Genomic DNA, 18283 nt, shown 5'->3' with positions numbered 1-18283 from the left:
TCATTCTTTTCTCTTTATTCTGCTCCTCAAAAATTATTTCCACTGTTTTGTCTTCCAGCTTACTTATTCGTTCTTCTGCCTCAGTTATTCTGTTATTGATTACTTCTAGTATTTTTCATTTCAGTTATTGTGTTGTTCATCTCTGTCTGTTCTTTAGTTCTTCTAGATCTTTGTTAAACATTTCTTGTATTTTCTCAATCCGTGCCTCCATTCTATTTCCAAGATTCTGGATCATCTTTACTATCATTACTCTGAATTCTTTTTCAGGTACATTGCCTATTTCCTCTTCATTTATTTGATCTGGTAGGTTTTTACCTTACTCCTTCATCTGTGACATATTTTTTTGCTGTCTCGTTTTTTTTTTTTCTTTGATGGGTGGGATTGTGTTCCTATCTTACTGGTTGTTTGGCCTGAGGCTTCCAACACTGGAGTTTGTAGGCCGTTGGGTAGAGCTGGGTCTTGGTGTCAAGATGAGGACCTCCAGGAGACCTCACTCTGAAGAATACTCCCTGGGGTCTGAGGTTCTCTATTAGTCCAGTGGTTTGGACTCAGAGCTCCCACTGCAGGAGCTTCGGCCCAACCCCCTGGCTCATGAACCAAGATCCCACAAGCCACATGGGTTGGCAAAATAAATAAATAAATAAATAAAAAGGAGAACAATAACAAAGAGTAAAAAATAAAATTAGACTAGGAAACTAACAGATATGTTAGAAAGAACATAAGAATAAAAATATAGCTGAAACAACAACTGGAAGGTAAAGTAGAGCCACAATAGTAAAAAAGAGGAGAAGGAAAAAAAAAAAAGGTGGAAAAGGCCTTGGCTGTGGAGGGTGGGGCTTAAGCAGGGGTGGGGTTTGGGCAGTGGGCAGGGCCTATGCTTAGGACCCACAGGGCTGGAAAAGGCCCTTGGGGGTGTGTATGGCGGGCTTAGGCTCAATGGAACAGAAGGGGCCCAGGCGAGCCTCTGGTCTCAGAGGGTGGGGCATGCCGCCTGGGAGCGCAGCAGGCTTCCAAAGCCAAGTGAGCAGGGCAAACGGCCCCCACTCCTCTACCACGGTCCTGGAGGGCCCCTCCCGCCTGCCTCTTCTGTTCTCCCCCACCTCCCTCCTATGACCCCAGGACCAACGCAGCCTGGAAGGGGCCTCTGAGGGCGTAGGACCCGGCCCGAGAGCCGGGCAGACTTCCCCTGCCAATTGGGCAGGAGAAACACTCCACGCACTACCCACTGATCCAAGCCTCTGAGGGTCCCTCCAGGAGTGGGAACCCCCCTCGCCCTCAGGGGCGCTGGTCCTGTCCTCCACTTTTCCTCCCCCCTCTCTCCCCACACGTCCTACGGGTTCGCTTGGGGGTTCCTCCCATCTCCTTGGGCATTGAGGTCCCCCACCAGGGCCTGCAGGCACCCTAGTTCTGGGGAGACTGGAACTCCACGTCTTCCCACGCTGCCATCTTGACTCCCCCCCTCAATATTTTTTTCTATTTAAATCTGTTTTTTTAATTGAGGTAAACTTCACATATCAAAATTAATCATTTTGACACGTACAGTTTTGTGCATTAAGCATCAGTACATTCACAATGTTGTGCAACCATCACCTCTGTCTCGTTCCAGAACATTTCCATCACCCACAAAGGGAAACCCCCTGCTCATTATCAGTCACTCTCCATCCCCTCTCCCCCAGCTCCGCTAATCTCCTTTCTGTCTCTGTGAATTTGCCTGTTCCAGACGTTTTATATAAACTGAATAGTACACTATGTGACCTTTAGTGTCTGGCTTCTTTCACTCAGCGTAATGCTTCTGAGGTTCATCCGCTTTGTTATCATGTATCAGTGCTTCATTCCTGTCTATGGCTGAATAATATTCTGTTGTATGAATTTACCATATTTCGTTTATTCACCAGTTGATGGACATTTGGGTTGTTTTCACCTTTTGGCTATTGTGACTAGTGCTGCTACGAATACGTGTGTACAAGGATTTGTTTGAACATCTGTTTCAATTCTCTTGGGTATATACAGGAGTCGAATTGCCAGATCATATGGTAATTCTGTGTTTAACTTTTTTTTTTTTAATATTTATTTATTTATTTATTTAGTTGCACCAGGTCTTAGTTGCGGCAGGCTGTATCCTTAGTTGCAGCATGTGGGATCTAGTTCCCTGACCAGGGATGGAACCCAGGCCCCCTGCATTGGGAGCACGGAGTCATCCACTGCACCACCAGGGAAGTCCCATGTGTTTAACTTTTTAATGAAGTCAAGCTGTTCTCCACAGCGGCTACAGCATTTTACATTGTCACTAGGCAGAGCTCATGAGGGCTCCAATTTTCCCACATCCTCACTAACACTTGTTACTTTCTACTGTTTTGATGATATCTGTCCCAGTGGGTGTGAGGTGGTATCTCATTGTGGTTTTGATTTGCAAATAAATAATATTTTAAAGTAATTTTTAAAAAATGAAACTCAATGCAAACAAAAATCCATGATAACCAAAATCTTAATAAAAACAGGATCCTGCATTTGTATACTCATCTCACTCACCTCACTGTATTTTTTTTTTTTTTTTTTTTTTTTTGGCTGTGCTCCTCAGCTAGTGGGATCTTAATTCCCCAACCAGGATCAAACCTGGGTGCAGGGCAGTGAAAGTGCCAAGTCTTAACCACTGGACTGCCAGGGAACTCCCACTTCACTGTATTTTAAATTGTGATATTTAATTGAGGTGGAATTTTCTTCATTGATTTTGATTTTTTAAAAAATATTGCATTGAAATATTATTTATCCTTTTACAACAATAAAAAAATAAAAAAATATTATTTATCTCTACTGCTGTGTTGTTTTGGCGCCTCGCACCCCCCCCCCCAAATATTGCACCCCAGGCCAGCCAGCACCTCTCCTGCAACCCCCTCCTTCTCCGCACGGGGTCCAAGCTCACGAGCCAGGCCCAGCGATGGCCTCCAGGGGGCGCTGCTTCCCCACTCATGCTCAGCCCCGGAACCTCCTTCCAGGCTAAGAGCTTGATTCAGTTTTTTAACATCTCCTAGCCAAGATTCTTCTTCTGTAAGGTGGGAATGATAACATTAAGCTTACGGGATGGCAGAGGAGGTTTGGAAATCTCCTGTCTAGGGCTCAGCCCCTACTCAATACATAATGATAATCATGACTACTTCCTAAGAGCAAGATGTAAGAATATTTTACAGTTTTACTGCAGAGAATCGGAAACACAAAAGTAGGCAGAGTGGTAAAATGAGCCTCCAGCCCCAGCCCTGACCACCATTACCCTCTGGCCAACCGCACTCCATCCATTTCACCTTCTAAGATTATTATTTCAAAGCAAATCCCAGTCATTCTATAAATCTTATCATTCTGTAAATATTTTGTTCTGAGTCTCTAAAAGATAAAGACTTGGAAAAAAAAAAAAAAACTAACCACAATACCATTATCATGCTTTAAAAACTTTGGCAAGAATTCTTTAATACCGCAGATTCCGATGTAGCCAACAAATGGGGTTTGCCTCTCAGCTCTGTCATTTCCTTGCCAAGAGAACTTGGGCAAATTCTTGAATTTCTCTGAAGTTTATTTTCCTCATCAGGAAACCAGGGTAGCAAACTGAAGTCCCCAGGTCCCTGGGAATATTGGAGACAGTATGTGTATTAGCACCTGCAACTTCAGAGTCCCTCGAAATATAATAATATGACTATGCACAGATGTAGAAAACAAATTTACGGTTACCGGGGGGGGGGGAAGAGGTGTGGGGGAGGGATAAATTGGGAGATTGGGATTGACATATACACACACTACTATAGATAAAACATATAACTAATAAGACGTACTGTATAGCACAGGGAACTCTACTCATACTCTGTAATGACCTATATGGGAAAAGAATCTAAAAAAGAGTGGATGTGTGTATATGTATAACTGATTCACTTTGCTGTACAGCAGAAACTAACACAACATTGTAAATCAACTATACTCCAATAAAACATTTTTTTAAAAAGACAAAAAATAATTTCAAAAAATAAATAATATGACTATGGTGACATGAATATAGTAACACTGTATTCATGTGTTGCACGTGCCATACCTGAACTATCCTCCCCGGGTCCTTTCATGTCATTCACATTTTCATCTTGAAAGCCACCTCCTGAGAGGCTCTCCCTGATCATCCCGTTACTCAATGACCTCCCAAGTCACTCCCTATTTTAATTCTCTGCACAATACTCACCACCAGCTAAATTTTCTTCTTTGCTTGTTTACTGTTTGTCTCTCCTGCGAGAACATGACTTCCATGTCTGCCAAGGTCGGTGTGCAGTTCTCAACCAGGCATGGGGAGGTGGGGACTCTGCCCCCCAGGGGATACGTGAACACGTCGGGGACGTTTTTGGTTGTCGAGACTGGGAGGGGTGGGGCTACGGGCATCTAGTGGGTGGAGACCAGGGATGCTGTTGAATATCCCACAGTGCACAGGACGGCTCTGCAACAGAGTGATCTGGCCCCAAAGGTCAGCAGGGCCAAGGCTGAGAAGCTCTGTTCTAGAGACTTAGAGTCCATTAACACTTGCTGAAACACTGACATCGGAGCCTTTGATTCCTGACTCTGCTACTAGTTGCGTGGACCTGGTAGCAGTAAAAAATAGTAATTAATTACAGCCAACATTTCGCGGGTCTTTTGCATGAACCAGGCATGGTGCAAGCCTCACACTCTCTATAAGTGCATTTCATTCTCTTACCTACCCAGGAGGTGGTTGAGAAAACTTAAGCGCAGGGAGGCCAAGTGGCCTGCACAAGGGGCTTCATTTCTTTGGACCTCATTTCCTTCATTCGTGGGACGGGATCATGATGTCCACCTCTCGAGATTGTTGTGAGGACTGCCCTCCACAAAGGGCATCTGCTAGGATGAGTTCAGTAGCCCGGCACACAAGAGTTAATGACCAGTTCTGGCTAAGCGCCCAGCTAAGCCGGGGCTGGAGAGCCAAACAATTTCTTTCATTACCCCAGTTGCTGGGAGAATTGGCCGGGAGAGACCTGTGAAGTACCTAAGACAAAAGTTACTAGGATTGCTGGGGGCACGCCTTCCAAGCAGCGCCAAACCCAGAAAACTTACTTCTCCAGAAGATTCTAAATTGACCCTTCCACCACCAGCAGGAACCAAGAGGGAGGCTAGAGTCCCCAAGGAAAACCTCTGTCCTTCCTGGGGAATCCAGGCTTGCTTAGTTGTCTGCAGTGACAAACAGGAGTTGAGAAAGATGGATAATTGTGGATGAGCCTGCCGATGTGACATTTATTAACTCAGCACCTACTATGTTCCAGGCACACCGACCTTGGCAGACATGGAAGTCATGTTCTCACAGGAGAGACAAACAGTAAACAAGCAAAGAAGAAAATTCAGCTGGTGGTGAGTATTGTGCAGAGAATTACAATTGTGACTTGGGAGGTCATTGAGTAATGGGATGATCAGGGAGAGCCTCTCAGGAGGTGGCTTTCAAGCTGAAAATGTGAATGACATGAAAGAACTCGGGACAGATAGTTCAGGTATGGCACGTGCAAAGGCACTGAGACTGAAATAAATTGGCCAGTGTAGACCAGGGATTCTCAATCAGGCAAGATTCTGCCCCCGGTAGACATTGGCAATGTCTGCAGAGATTTTTGTCACAACTTGGTGTGTGTGTGTGTGTGTGTGTGTGTGTGCACATGTACATGTGTGTGTGTGTGTATGGGGGTGTCTGCTACTAGCATCCAGTGAGTCAAGGCCAGGATGCTCCTCAATATCTTACAATGCACAACATGGCCTCCACTCCGAAGAATGACCTGGTCCCAAATGTTAGCAGTGCTGAGATTGGAAAAGTCTGGGCTAGAGGAATAGAAAAAAAGCCTAGCATGTGTGTCAAGGTCAAAACCTTCCAATCCTCCTAGTCAGGAGGTGGTAACCAAGAGAACGTGGCCATGCACTGGAGTGAGGTCTGGTCCAAGGGGCCTACTGGGGACCCAGGGAAATGGGGGAAGGAACAGAGATTTAGGGGATGCAAATTCAAGGTCAGGAGACTTGTGAGGAGGGGCTAAGAGAAAGCCTAAACCAACATTGGAGTCCAGAGCTGGGGCTTGGGTGAGGTCAGCAGGGTGCACCTGAATCAGAGGGTCCAGTGGGTTGTGGGAAGGTGGCTGGATGGCCAGGCTGGCCTTGGGGGTTCCCTGGAGGACAGGGTCCCAGGCCAGCACTCGCTCACTGACTCTGCCCTTCCAGGCTAGTGAAAGTTCTCACTCTGAGCCTCAGTTTCCTTATCCATAAAATGGTGACAGTCAACTCAGTGTCACAATATTTATTGAGTCTGTGCAGCAAAGAATTAACTCAGCAGGCCTGGGTTGTCCACACTCTGAACATGAAAGATTTGGCCGTTGCCCAGGTCCTGGGAGGTGATCTCTAAGTCCTTGGAATGTCCTGCCTGATAAAAGTGTCTTGGTTTACTTGGGGACCTTGGGATATGCCAGATAATCTATGCTAACAATGTGACTTATAGTTGGGGACTTGGGCCAAGTAGTATCAGCTGGACCTCTGGAGGGGCTGGAAACTGAGGTCAGCCATGTCTATGTGACCAACACCCAGAGAAAACCCTGGACAACAAGGCTAAGGTAAGTTTCTGTGGTTGGCAGTACACCATGCATGTTGTCACACACCGTTGCTGTGAGATTAAAGGCTGCCCACATGACTCCACTGGGAGGGGACAATTGGAAGCTCAACACTGTTTTTTTCCTGGATGCTGCCTTATGCACCTCCTCTTCCTTTGGCTGTTTTCATCTGCATCTTTTTTTTTTTTTTTTTTTGGTGACTTTCTCAAAGAGGCCCTCATTAACTACCCAATCTCAAGTAGAACTTGCTTGTTAATCTTTTTCACAGGAACAATATGCTTACATTCACAATCTCCTTTCAGCTCACAGTTTTAGCAATAAAACATTTACAAAAATAAGGTGGCATCAAAGAGACATCAAGTGCAACTGTTTTTCTCTCATTTAGAAGAGGCATTTTGGGGCTCTGAAAGACTACCAGGACGGCATCCTTTCTGTTATTTACTAGCATTTAAAATGGAAAATGCAATATTTAAAATCAGCCTTAAGTTGTATAAAAGCTTACATCATGAGAAGTAAGTTTCCCTTCCAATCAAGGCCTTTAAACTCTCTGCCCAAAGGCAACCACTGTTAATCTGTATCCTTTTTTTTTTTTTTTTTTGGCCACACCATGTGGGGTCTTAGTTCCCAAACCAGGGATTGAACCTACGCCCCCTGTGGAAGCCCGGAGTCTTAACCACCAGGGAAGTCCCAACCTGTATCCTTTCACTGTAATAAACCATCACGGTGAGTAAAACAGCTTTTGTGAATTCTGCAAGTCCTTCTCGTGAATCCTCCAAACCTAGGGTGGTCCTGGTGACCCCTGAACAGCAGAGTCTTTGCTGGGTGGACAGGCAGGGAAGGGAAGTTGAGGCAGAGAAGGAAAAGGTATGAAAAAGTTCAGACTTTTAGGTAGAACTGATAACACTATTTATTGAGTGCCCGTATGTAAAGTGGGGACATTACATACCTTTCTCCCAAATACCTCGTTCACATTTTGTTCATCACAGAACTTTTGGCATTCATTTTGATTTTCAGGCACATTGTGCTTCCTTACATGTTGATCCTGAGGTGAATGCCTCTCTCTCCTCACCCTAGCCCACCCCTGAGTTGTTCTCACTCCCATTTCACAGAAGATGCAGCTGACGTCCCAGGAGAGAGGCTGTTTGCTTAAGTCCTCCAAGAAGGTGATGGAGGAGCTGGCACTCCAAGCAAGCCCATGGATGCCGAGGTATCCATTTCTCCTGTCTGTGGTTTATTAACATTGAGAGGTGGGTGGGCAGGACTAAGATCACCAAAGCATTTTCAATAAGGTCAAATCCTGAGAAGGTCTTTCCCTGATCATGTTTTTGATTATTCTTCCCCCAGCTTTATTGAGATATAATTGACATATACCATTGTGTAAGTTTAGGGTATATCATGTGTCGATTTGATGCACTTACGTATTGCAGGATGGTTACCACCACAGCATTAGCTAACATGACTCCATCGTGTCACATAATTACCATTTCATTTTTGTGGCGGGAACATTTAACTCTCTTAGCAACTTTTGAGTGTATAATACAGTATCATTAATTATAATCTCCATGCTATCCATTAGATCCCCAGACTTATTCATCTCATAACTGGAAGTTTGTACCCTTTGGCTAACGTATCCCCATTTCTCCCACCCTACTGTCCCTGGCAACCACCATTCTACTCTCTGTTCTAAATTGGGCTTTTGTTAGATTTCACATATAAGTGAGATCATACAGTATTTGTCTTTCTTTGACTTATTTCACTTAGCATAATGCCCTCAAGATCCATCCATGTTGTTCAAGTGGTGTTTTTGATTATTTCAAAGAACACATCTCAGTTTCATATGGGTAGGTCCTTAACTGCCCCTCTGGAGACTCGCTCATCTCCCTTCTTACCAAGGAGAGCGGTCCTCAGGCTCCACACTTCCTGCAGGCAGAGAGATTCAACCAGAGTTGATTTAAAGCTGGTTGCCCAGTTTCTCAGCGCTGCTGACATTTGCAGGCTGGTGGCACCATCCTGTGCATTGTGGGGTGTTGAGAAGCATCCCTGGGCTCCGCCCACTAGATACCAGTAGCGCCCCCTCTCCCAGTCGTGACAACCAAAAATGTCTCCAGACATTGCAGTGTCCCCTAGGGGTGCAGAATGGCCCCCAGTTGAGAACTGCTGGCTTAAATAGTACACCTGGCACCTGTGCTTCATCAGTGAGCACAGGATAGGGTGGGGGGTTCCACTGAGTTTGTCCTTCTCGCCTGTCCTGCCAGGACTGGGCACGGCTCCCAGCATCGCACGGCCTCCATCTGCACACCTGGGCCCAGGCTCAACTTTCATGGAGCCCCAAGAGACCCAGGTGTTTGGGAGGCTGGCTGGTCCCTGGGCCCCAACACCAAGCGCCAGGAAACCGCAGTTGCTATGGTGACCGCTGAGCTCCCGGGGTGAGGAGCTATTGGTTGAGGGGCAAAAGGCTCCGGTGCCTGGGGGAGTCAACATCCAGGGGCCTTGGCTGGGAGGCCGCTGTCCAACATTCCCCCATTAGCGCTCGCAGACCAAGCAGAGCAGTGGAGAGCCACTGGTTCAGCCCCCCGGGGGCGCTGGAGGTGACAGAGACTGCAGGTAGCCGAGGGGACCTGAGAGAGTGAGATGGGAACCCCGCTCCAGATGGCCCTGCCTGGCTGGCCTCCTAGGAAGGCCATCTGGCCACTGGCGTGAGGTCTCTGAGGCCCAGGCCCTTTCCTGGGGAAGGACTGTCCAGGTGGGCGGGCAGCATGAACGTCAGGCCCCTCAGCCCGGGCACCCGCCGGTGGCCTCTCCAGGGTCAGTCAGGCCCCCTCCCGGCACTTCCATCCAGTAGTGTGGCCATCTTCATCAGCTCTACGGTCTCAGGTAAGGGACAGGGCGGGGCTGGGAGCTCAGGTGACACCAGGGCAATGGGCATGTCTCGCAGGGTCCTCTAAGAGACCTGGATGTGAATGCAGCCGGGTCAGTGACCCACGTAGGAACTGGTGAGGGAGAGCCTCCCTGACCCTCTGTTTCCTCCTCCATAAGCCAGGCTCAGAGCCTGACTTGACAGAGTTACTTTGAGTAGCAAATGATATTGCAACGAATATTAATGATGAACATTCTACACTCTAGGCTTAAAAAGTGCCTGAATCTTCCCATAGCTACAAGGCTCTGCATGAAGGGGACCCTGTTCACTCCTCAGCTATATCTGGTTTGATTCTCACTTCGCCCATGTGTTGTAGTCATACTGGGCTCCAGCAGGTCCTGGAACCCATGAAGCCCCAGGCCCCATAAGCTGTAGTTATTCAAGTTATGTGTTTATTTAATGTCTGACTCCTCCAACCAGGCTGTCAGCTCCATGAAGGCAAAGACTGCGTGGTGTGTGCTGACAAATGTTTAATAACCTCTTCTCCAGATATTAAAACAAAACCAAAAACACCTGATTTATACCAAAAACAACATTTATTGAGCCCCTGGGTTGAGGGCTGAGAAATTATCAGTGACCTAGACAGGCAGATGTTCTTGACTTTGGGGAGCTTGCAGCCCTTCAAAGTAGAGGCATCAACCTCATTTTACAGAGGGGGAAACCGAGGATAGCCTGACACTTGGCACAAGGCCACACAGTGAAATCAAGTGGTGGTAAAAGTCTTAGAATCCAGGTTTACCCTGGGTAGGGCTGCCAGAGTTAGCAAAAATAAAAAACCAAACCACCACCACCGGTAACAAAACCAGGGCACCCAGTTCAATTTGCATTTGAGATAAACAACCAATAATCTTTTAAGTATAAGTATATCCCAAATAGTGTGCAGAGAGGGGCATACTTATGCGAATAAATGATTTGGTGTTTATCCCGAGTGCAAGTTGAACAGGGCTTATCAGAAATGCAAATTCTGGGATCTATGGAGTGGGCTATACTTATGCTATCAAGTTTTTCATTGTTTATCTGAAATGTAAATCAACTGGGTGTCCTGTATTTTATCTGGCAATTCTAACCTAAGGTGACCAACCATCCTGGTTAGCTGGGACTGAGAGGTTTCCTGGGATGTGGGACTTTTAGCACTAACAACAGGAAAGTCCCGGGCGTAGTTGGTCTTTCTAGTTTACCCCCTGTTTTTTGTATCTTTTGATTCACTGTGAAGGGTCCCAGCCTTGGTGGGAGCAAATGAGGCTAAAAGCAGAGCTGTGGGGCAGGGAAGAGTTCTGGGTTCTTCCTATTCATATCCTCCATGCCACTCCTTGCAGATACGGATGCAGAGAGGGAAGCCCTACAGAGCACCGCCTACCCCGTAGTACAGACCTTCTGCCAGAAGCACGGCCTGATGTCCGAGGTAATTGCCCGACTGCTCCTCACTGCCTGAGGGTCAGGGAACGAGGGTGTGCCACCCGGGCAATCACACGGGCTCTTTGCTTAGAGGGACCCTGTGCCAGCGTTACACCATGGAGGCTTAAAGTCCTCTTAAAAAAGGAGAGTGGAGGGGTCATGGCCAACAGGCACTGCGGTCAGCACAGGTGGTGTGGCAAAGTACTAGGAGTGTCTGCCTTGCGACCCTGCTCCTTGAGCATCTCACTTTTGTTGTTGTTTTGTCCTGCCTTCCCTGGCTCTCCCTGCACTGGGGCAGCTTCGGGGGCATCTAAGAGGGCCGTGGGATATCCGGGGTGGGCAGGCAGGTGAGACGTGCCTTTTTCCTGGGACACTAATGGTGTACCAGCCGGGCAGTCACCACGGGCCCCAAATAGAGTGCACCGATCCCAGGGCGGGGATGTTGCTGCCTGCACGTTTCCAAGCGGAAGCCCAACACACTGTCTTTGGAGTCTCAGCTTCAGGTGATGCTGCCTCCTTGCCATTTACGACTGTCACCCATCACACCAACGGCCCCCACCAGCATTTATATATTACTAAGAAAGAAGCAGTGCTGTGATGGGAATTTGACTCTGCCCGCCACTGATCATGAGACATAGTTCAATGGCAGAGACACTAAAAAGGAAAACATAGGTGCTGAGCACTGATGAAATACCCCATGTTCATCCCTTTAACGTCCACCAGGCGCTGTGTGACTAACACAGTAAACATCCTCAAGACGCAGTCGGGGAGGCAGTGGCCCAGAGAGTTGAAGGTTCTTGCCCAGAGCTGGTAGCTGACACTTTTTCCTTCTCCCCTTCCTCCTCCAGCCACATCCAGTACTGTAGTCCTTTCACCCCATGCTGTAGTTTATTAGGAATTTTATGTCTTTCCCTCTGGGTAAAGGAATTTAGGGAGGCAGGGACCATTCTGAGCCCCATCCCACTCTCCTCATCCCAGCTTTCTGCGGGGTCAACTTCACTACTTGAATTGAACCCTTCTGCCTGGCTGGCTTCTGCCTAGCAGGCAAAAATGGACCACAAGCGTGCGGTTGCCAAGGAGACTTTGCCACATCTGATTCTGGCCAAACGAAAACCCTCCTTTGCAAAGAAAGCTCTGCGAACAAGTGTGGACATGTCCTCGTTTAAAAAGGAACAGTTTGAAAATGCCCAAGCTCTTTAAAATTTTTTTTTAATGTTTTTAAGTAAATTTTTGAGTTCAGAATTTAGATTTGCAGGAAAGTTGCCTATGGTACAGAGTTCCCATATGCCCCACACCTACTTCTTCCCCTATATTGTAAACATCTATTATCGGGGCATATTTGTCATAACTAAGAAATGGACATCGGGACGTTACCGTTAAGCAACCTCTGGACTTTATTTGACTGTCACCAGGTCTTCTATTCGTGTCCCCTCTCTGGTTGAGGACCCCGGCCAGGGAACCCTGTTACATTTAGTTGTCACAGCTTCCCACTCTCCTGTGGCTGGGACAGCTCCTTGGTCTTCTCCTTTGTACTCATGACCATCACAGTCTTGGGGATGACTGTCCAGGTGTCCTGCAGGATGTCTCCAATCTGGGTCTGTCTGATATTTTTCTCATGATTACACTGGGATTATGGGTGTCATTCAAATTCTTTTGATCCAGACATCCCTCTTTGAGGAGAGGCTATCAAAAATTATTGAAGAGGGACTTCCCTGGTGGCGCAGTGGTTAAGAATCCACCTGCCAACGCAAGCGACACGGGTTCGATCCCTGGTCCGGGAAGATCCCACATCCCTCAGAGCAACTAAGCCCGTGTGCCACAACTACTGAGCCCGCACGCCACAACTACTGAAGCCCACATGCCCTAGACCTGCATGCTGCAACTACTGAGCCCCCATGCTGCAACTACTGAAGCCTGCAGGCCTAGAGCCTGTGCTCCGCAACAAGAGAAGCTACCTCAGTGAGAAGCCCGCACACCGCAACGAAGAGTAGACCCCACTCTCTGCAGCTAGAGAAACAACAAAGACCCAACACAACCAACCAAACAATAAATACATAAATAAATTAATTAATTTAAAAATTTTTTAAATTACTGAAGAAATTTTACACCTTTATCAAAGGGAATTAAAAAAAAAATCACCCATCCTACCACCTTCCTGACAAACCCACGCTTGTTATTTCCAGGTGGTTGATCTGACTTGGGTATTCGGAACACCGAGGCCACCAACCACATGACCACGGAACTCTGCTTGGAGGAGCTTGACTGGTGTCGGAAAACATCCATAGGACCAGCTTTTGTTGTGAGTCTCTTGGGAGGGATGGATTCGCTCTTACTTCTCATTCCACCACCAGGATATGGCCCCTACTTCTTAGCCAAACCCGTCAGTGGAGGGAAGTGGGTGGCATTTCTGCTATCATACCCAATCTTCGTAGCCTGCCTATGGCAGACATTGCTAATCGATCACAGCACTCATTTTTCTGCGGAGCTAGCTGGGATCCAGACATTAGCAGTCAAGTGGAAGCAGCAGGTGAGCTGGAGAGCAGAGTGTTGAAGCCCAAAGGGATCTTAGAATTTGCTCCAAAACTTCCCCCGGGTTTTTTCACGTCATTCACTTTGTCTGGGGAACGTTGAGGTCCTAGAAAACCATAGAGGAGGTGGAAATCTACAGGGTATCAAAAATTTTTTTCTCGGGCTTCCCAGGTGGCGCAATGGTTGAGAATCTGCCTGCCAATGCAGGGGACACGGGTTCGAGCCCTGGTCTGGGAAGATCCCACATGCCGCGGAGCGACTCGGCCCGTGAGCCACAATTGCTGAGCCTGCGCGTCTGGAGCCTGTGCTCTGCAACAAGAGAGGCCGTGACAGTGAGAGGCCCGCGCACCGCGATGAAGAGTGGCCCCCACTTGCCGCAAATGGAGAAAGCCCTGGCACAGAAACGAAGACCCAACACAGCCATAAATATAAAAATAAATAAATTAATTAATTAAAAAAAATTTTTTTTTTCTCCAATGTGCCCCATGGTGTTGGGAGCAGACTCTGTGGCCCTATCTGGAGCCTGCCTCGGGGGCAAACTTCCCCCCTAGGTGAGACCAATCAGGATCTTCTCTCATCCCCAACTACACTCCCTCTGACACCAGAACAACCCCCAGCTCACAATTAATGGTTTGGGTTATGATCAGCAACTGATATTCCAGAGTTTTGATTTATTACATCACCAAGTTTCAGATACACCAAGAACTATGGCATTTTGGCTCATAAATCCTAGAGCAGGGGTCAGCAAACCGCAGTCTATGGGGCAAATCCGGCCCCCTACCTGTTTTTGTAAATAAGGCTTTATTGGCACACGGCCATACCCATTCATCTACATATCTCCCAAGGCTACTTCCCAGCTTCAATGGCAGAGTTCAGTAGTTGCCACATAGACCGTCTGGCCTGCAAAGCTGAAAATATTGGCTATTTGGCCCTTGTTGGAAAAATTTGCCTACCCCTGTCCTAGAAAGTAAAGAGGAAAAAAGTCAAGAAAGTAGCTTTGCCCAATACATCTTAATCACAAAGAAGCTTTGAGCAGCTCCCAAAAAAACCTCTCCTGGAGATAAGAATGTAGGAATTAGGAAAGGGTGATCCCCACATGAAAGCGGTTTTCTAGGGAAATAAAGACAAATAGATGAGGCCTGTTTGGCCTTAAAACTGCACTGCCCAATGCGGTAGCCATGAACTACATGTGGTGATTTAAATTTAAATTCATTAAAGTCAAGTAGAATTAAAATTTCAGCTCCTCGGTTGCACCAGCCACATTACAGTGGTTCAGTTGTCACTTGTGTCAAGTGGCCACCATATTGGACAGCAAGGATATGAACACTTCCAGCACTTTCAGAAGTTCTAGTGCTGCCTTAGAGATTGTCTCCTTAAAAAAAAAGACTAAGACCTGCCAGCAGATGCGAAAAGCTTTCTTTATTATGTATCAAGTTTTATCTATACAGTTACCATTGTGTTTTCATTCTTCTGTTCTATACTTTTCTTTGTATGTTGGCATCAAGTTTTCTTTTTTTTCCCAATCTTATTGAGATATAATTGACATCCAGCACTGTATAAGTTTAAAGTGTACAGCATAATGACTTGACTTACGTGTGTTGTGAAATGATTATTAAATAAGTTTAGTTAACACCCATCCGCTCATATGGATATGAAAAAGGAAAATGTTCTTCCCTAGCGATGAGAATGGTTAGGATTTAGTCTCTTAGCAACTTTCAAATATACTCTACAGCAGTGTTACCTACATGCATCATGTTGTACGTTACCTCCCCGGGACATATTTATCTTATGACTGGAAGTTTGAACCACTTTATTTTATTTATTTATTTATTGAAGTATAGTTGATTTACAATGTTGTGTTAGTTTCAGGTGTACAGCAAAGTGATTCAGTTATACATGTATATTATTTTTCAGATTCTTTTCCCTTACAGGTTATGAAAAAGTGTTGAGTATAGTTTCCTATTTTAATTATTGCTTTAAAATACATCCTAATGTTTGAAAGGCTGTACCGTCTGGCTCACGTATCTCCTTCACACATTTTTTTCCAGTCTTCTAATTTTGCTGATGACTGAGCCTGATGATTGATCACTTTGTTGTGTTTCAAAGAAAAAAGAAACGAAAAAAATTTTGTAAAGAAAAAAGGGAGATGGGGAGAAAATGAACACCAGGAAGAATTCGATTTTGCAACCCAAATGGCAGGCAGTCAAAAGCACAATGCAGCTTCCAGGTGGCATGGGGGATGAGGGACATGATCCCCCATCATGAGGGATGGGAGGATGATCTCTGAGCTTCCCCCAGGCCCAAACGGCCCAGGGACCTTGCAAATCCTTCCAAAATCTTAGTTATCAGGATAATTAATATTTTAATGCAATGGTTTTTTTTAAATATCAAAATTGATCCCCCAAATCCATGAGGAAAAAAATATCAAATTCTAAAGACCGGATCCACTCTGCACTTTGGAGACCCATGTTCACCTCCCCGCCCCCCCATCTGGCCCTGCTCCCTGGCTGCTACTGGGGACAGTCCTGCCCCCACGGCCACATCAGAGCATGAGATTTGGGCAGAGCCAAGGGAGGCCTTCATTCTTGTCACAGCTCTATTGCTGGGACAAGCCAGCACCTAGTAATAGGTAAACAAGGCGTTTCCTGTGGCTGTCATAACAAATGACCACAAATGTGGGGGGCAGGGAACTTAAAATGACAGAAATTTATTCTCTCACAATCTGGAGGCCAGAAGTCTGAAATCAAGGTATCAGCAGGGTCGCACTCCTTCCTAGCTTTCTCAGGGCGAATCTTCCTTGTCTTCTCCAGCTTCTGGGGTCTCCAGGTATTCCTTGGCTTGTGGCTGCACCCCCCCCAGTCTCTGCCTCTGTTGTCATAGCATCTTCTTCTCCTTTTCTATTTGTGTCAAATCTTCCTCTGCCTGTCTCTTGATAAGGACTCTTGGGATTACATTTCAGGCCCGCTTTGATAATCCAGGACAGTCTTCCAGTTGAAGATCCTTAGATAAATCATGTCGACTGAAAAAAAAATGCACAACCTAAAAGTTGAGAGTTATGTTTTATTTGGTGGACATTCTTAGGACTTCAAGCCTGGGAGACAGCATCTCAAATAACACAGAGAGACTGCTCCAAAGAGGAAAGGGGGAAGCCAGGATATATAGATAGGAGTTTTTGCAACAAAGACCATGTAGTAAGAATATCAAAAGACTACTGTTAAAGAAAACCAGATATCTTAAGTTAAGGAATTTATTGCTTTCCTATGTATGGGAAGATGCAAGAGTTTGGGCTCACTGAAATTATTCCTTTGATATGTACCTCAGCTATCTGGGGCCAGTATCCTGTGCTTTCTCATCCTGAGTCCCCTCAGGGTGCATCGTTGCGGGTGGCCGCAGTGGTTGACTGCTTGATGGCAGGCATCCTGTTTCCCTCCTGAGTTTCCTCAGAGCTCACCATCCGGGAGGCTGTAATGTGATGGTTCGATGGCTGCAACATCCTTTGTTTACTGGCACGGCAGGCAATATTGTTTCACTCACGAGCGGAAGATCAGGAGAAGGATTTATTATGACTTGCAGCTAGTAAGGGGAACACCAGGGACCTTTCCCAAAGCAGTGTCTCCCCGAACGGCAAAACTGGGGACGTTTTAAGCTCAGGGTACATGCATATTCATAAAGGGGCTTGAGCAGAGGAGAATTCAGCATAGAATTGGGGCAGAGGTCCACAGAGTCCAAGTTTTAGCTGATTGAAGTCAGGAGGGCCCACATCATCATTTTACCCTCCACTTGGGTAGGGGTCTTAGTTCCTGCAGAACTCAAAGATATATTATATGTATATCCCTTGAGGAGGAGCTAGGACTCTTTTTTATCACTGGACTATTGTTTCTTGACTGCTTTTCCATTATTCCTGCATTCCCTCACTTCCCTTAAGATCATTGATTACTGAGATGTGTTCAAGGACAAGCATTGCAGCCAGGCTTAGATCACAAAATGGCTTAGGCCAAAATGGTTTCTCTTATGTCAAGAAAGCCATTGCTGGTTCTCTTTCTCTGGGGACCCACTAACCTATCTGCTTACTTTAATATAATTATCTCCATGGTACAACCACCAGGACCCCTTTAAGGGCTCGGCATGCCTCACCCAGGGTCACAGATCTAAGTGCCCAAGCCAAGATCTGAACCTATACTCCCCACACCCCTCTCTCCTCCAGGCCCTCGTAGGTGACCAGTACGGCCCCCGTCCCGTCCCCTCGCTGATCGAGGAAAAGGAGTGGGAGGCGCTGGAAGCTCAGCTGAGCTCCAGGCCACGTGACCTGGAGCTGGCGGCACGACGCTTCCGGACAGATGAGAACGCCGTGCCCCCCACCTACCTGCTGCAGACCCTGGGCAGCGGGGAGGCCCGTGGGCCCGAGGAGGCCACCCTGACCTCTGCACTGCGCTCTGGTGCCCGGGATGCCCGCAGGCTGGGCCTCATCACCCAGGAGAAGCGGCACCGCTACCACCGGTCAGGTGAGGCTGCCGGGACTCCCCTTGCGGGTCCCCAGGAAACATCCACCCGTTTAAAATCCACATCACTTTTTGTCCAAACGCCACAGTCTGCATTTCTATAAATGCCAAACCAGCCTAGCTCCCGGAGCCCTAGTTCTGAGAAAGATGATTTTTCTGATCCAAGAGAGTTAAGTCAAGTCCTGGTTAATTTCAGTCTCTTAGGATTCTTCTCTCCTCCCCTGGCTGCTTTCCTTTTCCCAGGCAGGCTCCTGGCTTTGGGGGACGTGTACTACGATGACCCCATCCCCGTTTGCCTGGGACTGAGCCACTCCCACGATGCTGGACTTTTA

General features: G+C 46.9%; 1 protein-coding gene across 1 annotated transcript in view; it reads left to right on the top strand.

Moving 5' to 3' along the window:
- The first annotated feature begins 10850 nt into the window (after positions 1-10850).
- NWD1 (NACHT and WD repeat domain containing 1) overlaps positions 10851-18283 on the top strand; it is a 67369-nt gene continuing 59936 nt past the window's right edge. The window contains 5 exon segments of the mRNA XM_059919160.1: positions 10851-10884; positions 10887-10930; positions 13107-13122; positions 13125-13222; positions 17657-17954. Coding sequence (XP_059775143.1) covers positions 10851-10884; positions 10887-10930; positions 13107-13122; positions 13125-13222; positions 17657-17954 — 490 coding nt within the window.

The sequence above is a fragment of the Balaenoptera ricei genome, chromosome 3, assembly GCF_028023285.1.
Source record: "Balaenoptera ricei isolate mBalRic1 chromosome 3, mBalRic1.hap2, whole genome shotgun sequence".
In the NCBI taxonomy this organism is placed as follows: domain Eukaryota; kingdom Metazoa; phylum Chordata; class Mammalia; order Artiodactyla; family Balaenopteridae; genus Balaenoptera; species Balaenoptera ricei.
The sequence above is the reverse complement of the archived record's forward strand: the minus strand, read 5'-3'. Positions and strand labels throughout refer to the sequence as shown.